The 5,012-nt window shown below is 36.3% G+C and overlaps 1 protein-coding gene across 1 annotated transcript; it reads right to left on the bottom strand.

Moving 5' to 3' along the window:
* Nucleotides 1-907: 907 nt before the first annotated feature.
* Nucleotides 908-4,480, bottom strand: LOC111049158 (gastrula zinc finger protein XlCGF57.1-like). The gene is made up of 2 exons (XM_039442375.1): nt 4,347-4,480; nt 908-3,025 (listed from the first exon to the last, which is right to left on the bottom strand). Exons 1-2 carry the CDS (start codon nt 4,356-4,358, stop codon nt 1,457-1,459), a joined length of 1,581 nt encoding a protein of 526 aa, XP_039298309.1. The 5' UTR covers nt 4,359-4,480; the 3' UTR covers nt 908-1,456.
* Between the last annotated feature and the right edge of the window lie 532 nt (nt 4,481-5,012).

The following is a 5,012-nucleotide window of genomic DNA, read 5'->3' as shown; positions in this document are numbered from 1 at the left end:
GCTGTAGATGAATTAAAAGTGTTGACTACTACATTGCATCTACATTTCATTGAATCATCGAAACTAATGCCGCATCTACATGTTGCCCGCTTGCCCCAGTCTCTGGCCCAGCCTGGTAACCCAACGTAGGTCAACGAAGGCCAACACTGGCACTGTCGACATTGGCCTTCGTCGGGCCAACATGAAGATGCGGCATTATGAATTTATAGGTTAGGTGCTCTAACCACGGAGGCTCTAAATATTCATCTTGAAACGCCGCTATGGAAGCGCTATAAAACAAAGCGTTGAATTGAATACTACAAAAATATGTAAAATATTACCGATTACATTACTTACTTGATTTCAGCCTTCGTAAAGAGTTGTAGCTTTTCCATCAATATTAATTAAAAGGGTCTTTTGCCCTCGAAGTGACTGATACTGCCATGATGAGTCGTTTTACTGTTAATTGAATTTAATAAAACAAATTGATAGCTATACGAACTAATAAAAAATTATTCTAATCATTATTATTAATAAAAAAATTTCTAATAAAAAATTAAATCAAATGGTCTAGCCTGAACTCAAAGCTCAACATAAACACCTAAACCACAGAATAGGCACAGAATAGAACAAAAAAATTTTTGAAATGCTAAAACTCTTTTGTTTTAAAAAGATAGAGGTGGGTGGTGAAAGCGAAATTGGAGAATTTAGAAAGAACATATTTTGGCCTCTCATTTTAATTCTTCAATTTATGCGATTCAAAAGTTATTAAAGAACAAAAAATCTTGTGAATCCACGTGCAAAGAGCATAATAAATTTTGTAACGTTGAAATCACTAGAACATAGTCTGGTTAAAAAGTGTTTTAAAATAAAATGTAATAAACGCAAGGATAATTTACTTGTAAATACATAAATGATGTTGCATTCATAGGCATTAATGGAGAATTTAATAATAGGATACATAGGAAAGACAAAAATGAATATTGAGTGTTTTATTTGAGAACTATGATACTTTATTGCATATGTATTCCAAGAATATGAATACAAATTGTACTGACTAGGGAAACAAATCTGAGAACATTTATATAGTAGTATGTACAGTGATTCAGCTAAATTAAAAAAATATTCAGATAGGGAACTGATGAATCATGCAGATGATAAGAAGGGCAAGACATTGAAATTTTAAAATTGTCTTGAAGTATTATGTCTGAGATTGATTTCTGATTGACAGGTTTGTATGTGAATGATAATTGATCTATTTATGTGTTATGTTAATGGATGGTTCAGAGTTTTGAGAGTCGAGCTGTTGTAAGAGTTATGGGGCCTCAGAAATCAGTTAAATATTTTCAGTATTTGAATGTTTTTTTTATTGTAATTAGAGATTATGTATAGAAAAATTGAATTTCAAAGTTTCTTGCAAGTGTGTTTCCTTAAATTTTATTTTTAGATTTGTTTTGTAGTCATAGAAATCACAGCTCTAGGGTCTTTCTTGAGTGTGCGTCCTCAGATGTTTGTTGAGAGATGATTTCTGTATTGATTTGTAGTCACAGAAATCACAGCTGAAGGGTCTCTCTCCAGTGTGAATCATCAAATGTTGGGTGAGAGCTGATTTCCTTGTTGCTTTATAGTCACAGAAATCACAGCTGAAGGGTCTCTCTCCAGTGTGAATCCTCAAATGTTTGGTGAGAGATGATTTGTCTGTTGCTTTGTAGTCACAGAAATCACAGTTGAAGGGTCTCTCTCCAGTGTGAATCATCAAATGTTGGGTGAGAGCTGATTTCCTTGTTGCTTTATAGTCACAGAAATCACAGCTGAAGGGTCTCTCTCCAGTGTGAATCCTCAAATGTTTGGTGAGAGATGATTTGTCTGTTGCTTTGTAGTCACAGAAATCACAGTTGAAGGGTCTCTCTCCAGTGTGAGTCCTTATATGTATGGTGAGAGATGATTTGTCTGTTGCTTTGTAGTCACAGAAATCACAGCTGAAGGGTCTCTCTCCAGTGTGAATCATCAAATGTTGGGTGAGAGCTGATTCCCATGTTGCTTTATAGTCACAGAAATCACAGCTGAAGGGTCTCTCTCCAGTGTGAATCATCAAATGTTGGGTGAGAGCTGATTTCCATGTTGCTTTATAGTCACAGAAATCACAGCTGAAGGGTCTCTCTCCAGTGTGAGTCCTTATATGTCTGATGAGATCTGCTTTTCTTTTTGTTTTGTAGTTACAGTAGTTGCACTTATGTTGGTTCCCATCTGTGTGTATACTACAATGAAGATTTAATTCTCTGATGTTGCTGAATGCTTCACCACACAACTGACATTCAGTTAATTCACTATCACTTGCTGCATCAATCACATTCTTTCTTGCATTTTTAATTAATAAGTCCACCTCATTGAGGTCTTCATCAGAATCGTTGATCGAAGTGTTCCCAAGAGTTTCATCAACTGATCTATTGATTGAGCTTAAACCTCCTTGTCCGACAGAGTTTGATATACATACTCCTGGTGGTAAGCTTATACTTTCAGAATGTGTAAATAATGTATCAGAATAATTGTCTTCAATATCCACTAATGTTTCTGAGTGTGTTTCATAAGATTCTTCTACATTTTCAACTTTCATGTGTTCAGGTATAAAGGGGTAACAGTTCAGTCTATCTGTTGAAAGAGAATAGATGCTTTCAATGTGTAGGCCTGTATCATTTTCTTGCTGAATCTCCTCTTCTTTCACTGTTCCTCCATGTTGTTGGTGCTCTTCTTCTTCAATCAGAACCTCTGGCTTGAGCACTATAATTTCAAATCGATGTTTTGAATAATTATGGTCTAAATATACAACCTGATTATCCATGTTATGCTGAATCTGGTACTTTTCTTCAATGATGTCTTCAGCTTCATCTGGTCCATGAATTGGCCAATCACAGATGTCCATGTCTGGTCCTTGATGTTGAGAATGTGTCATTGACCCTGAGTTGTCTTGACCTTGACCATCCAAGTTGTTTGGCTGAATCTGGACTGGTCTGGATCCACTGTGGCATCTGTAGCTGTACTCTCCTCCCTGTAAGCAAGTCAGTGGCTCAGTTGTAGTATGTTATGTTGTGATTAAATAAATAAATAATGAATTTGGTTCTTTCAGGAATTGTTCAGCATGCAATATTAGATTCAATTTCAAATATGGTATTGAATAAATATTTCATATTGTGAAAATTCCCATGAAAACCCAAAGTGTAACACCTTATGCTCCATCTATTACCTATACATGTGGAATGAATTTCTACATTGGGCTAGGCGCACACCAGTTAGTCAAGAAAGGACATGATCACACATGTTCAGTCATAATAATTCACATAGTTGCTTATGAAGACATGTCTTATTGCAATGACTAATCAGTGTGTTGCCTCATAAGCAACAATGTGAAGTATTGTGACTAAATTTGTCTTATTATCATGTCTTGTCTTGACTAACTGGTGAGTGCCTAGCCTTAGTGTTTCTTCAAAAATGAGTCACATAAACAAATCCTAAATTAAGTGGAGTGGAGTATCCATAGTGATGAGGTACATGTTATAATGACAGAGAATGATGATATGGGAAGATTGTTGATGATTCTCTGCCTTCTTCAAATTATCATATACTATCAAACAAGCAACTTCTATTCATATGTTTGGATGTTTAGATGTTTGTGTTCCACCTGATCTTGAAAACTGCTCTAACGATTCTCATGAAATTCAGAACATAGTAGGTTTATAATATAAAGATTCGATTGCACTAGGTCTCATCCCGGGGAAAACTTAGGACACTGAAGGACATTGAAAGGATAATTATTATTCATCCTTAGAAAAACAGCTGATGGTCGTCTGTTGGTGATGGAAGTGAGTGAGCGAGTTCATGTGTGTGGGACTGTGTCAAAATTATGACTCAGCTGTTGAACTTTTGTGATCATTCAATCAGGTACTTAGTGCCGGTTGCAAAAAAGCCGGGTTATTTTCAATCCTGATTAATTCCAGTAGATCCATCTTTTTGAAAAGGTCTTCTCTGATTTGGTTCACGTTAAGTTAATCAGGATTAAAATTTAACCTGCTTTTGTGCAACTGGGCCTTTGTGAGGAAAATTTTTGCATTCCTCTGGGAATTAGTTACAATTTACTGTGACTGAATAGAACATTTCTGTATGATTGTTATTATAATATCTTCTTTCGTAATAAATGTTCTATGCTTTTGTACTCCAGAGCAAAGCTCGGTCCCCAAAATTAATTGATTATAACAGAAACTTAGGTATTCAACAATGCATTTTCAGGTTAGGTAGTAGCTTATTTTCCTTACACATTTTACACCTTACACATCCCTACACATTTTGAATAAAATGTTCATTCAAGTACTTACTTCGAAATCCATTATGCCTAATCAGATTGAATGAGTCGAGATAAATAATCACTTTCACCTACTGTAATTAATTGAAATGACAAAATAATCCAAAATCATAGAGGGGATTTGAAATCCTATAAGGATGAAAGCCGCGTATTGACAGACGCACATATTGGTGCAAGGCAAGCATTGGCGAGGCATTGTGCGTCGCGCACATGCTTCGGTATTTAAAAATATTGATCGATTACCTACGTCAGGGTCACATGTCGTTTGTAGCAGATCAGACAGACCGAGGTGGTTACTACATACCGCATCACGCCATTGTGAAAGCAAGCAGCACTACCACGCCCATCCGAATTGTATTTGATGCTGGTTCCAGAACATCATCTGGTTTGTCATTGAACCAGGTTCTTCATGCTGGACCCAAATTGCAGACTGACATTTTTGTTTTGTTAGTTAATTTTCGTTTGTTCCCAATCGCACTAACTGCCGACATTAAACAAATGTATCGACAGATATTAGTGGAGGATTCCTGCTGTTGTTATCAGCGTGTATTGTGGAGATTTTCGCCGGAGGATCCAATCAAAATTTATCAGCTCAATTGTGTTGTCTTTGGTGTTTCAAGCTCTCCATATTTGGCGCTTCGCACCGTCCACCAGCTTGTAGAGGAGGATGGAAATCGTT

The sequence above is a fragment of the Nilaparvata lugens genome, chromosome X, assembly GCF_014356525.2.
Source record: "Nilaparvata lugens isolate BPH chromosome X, ASM1435652v1, whole genome shotgun sequence".
NCBI lineage: Eukaryota > Metazoa > Arthropoda > Insecta > Hemiptera > Delphacidae > Nilaparvata > Nilaparvata lugens.
The sequence above is the reverse complement of the archived record's forward strand: the minus strand, read 5'-3'. Positions and strand labels throughout refer to the sequence as shown.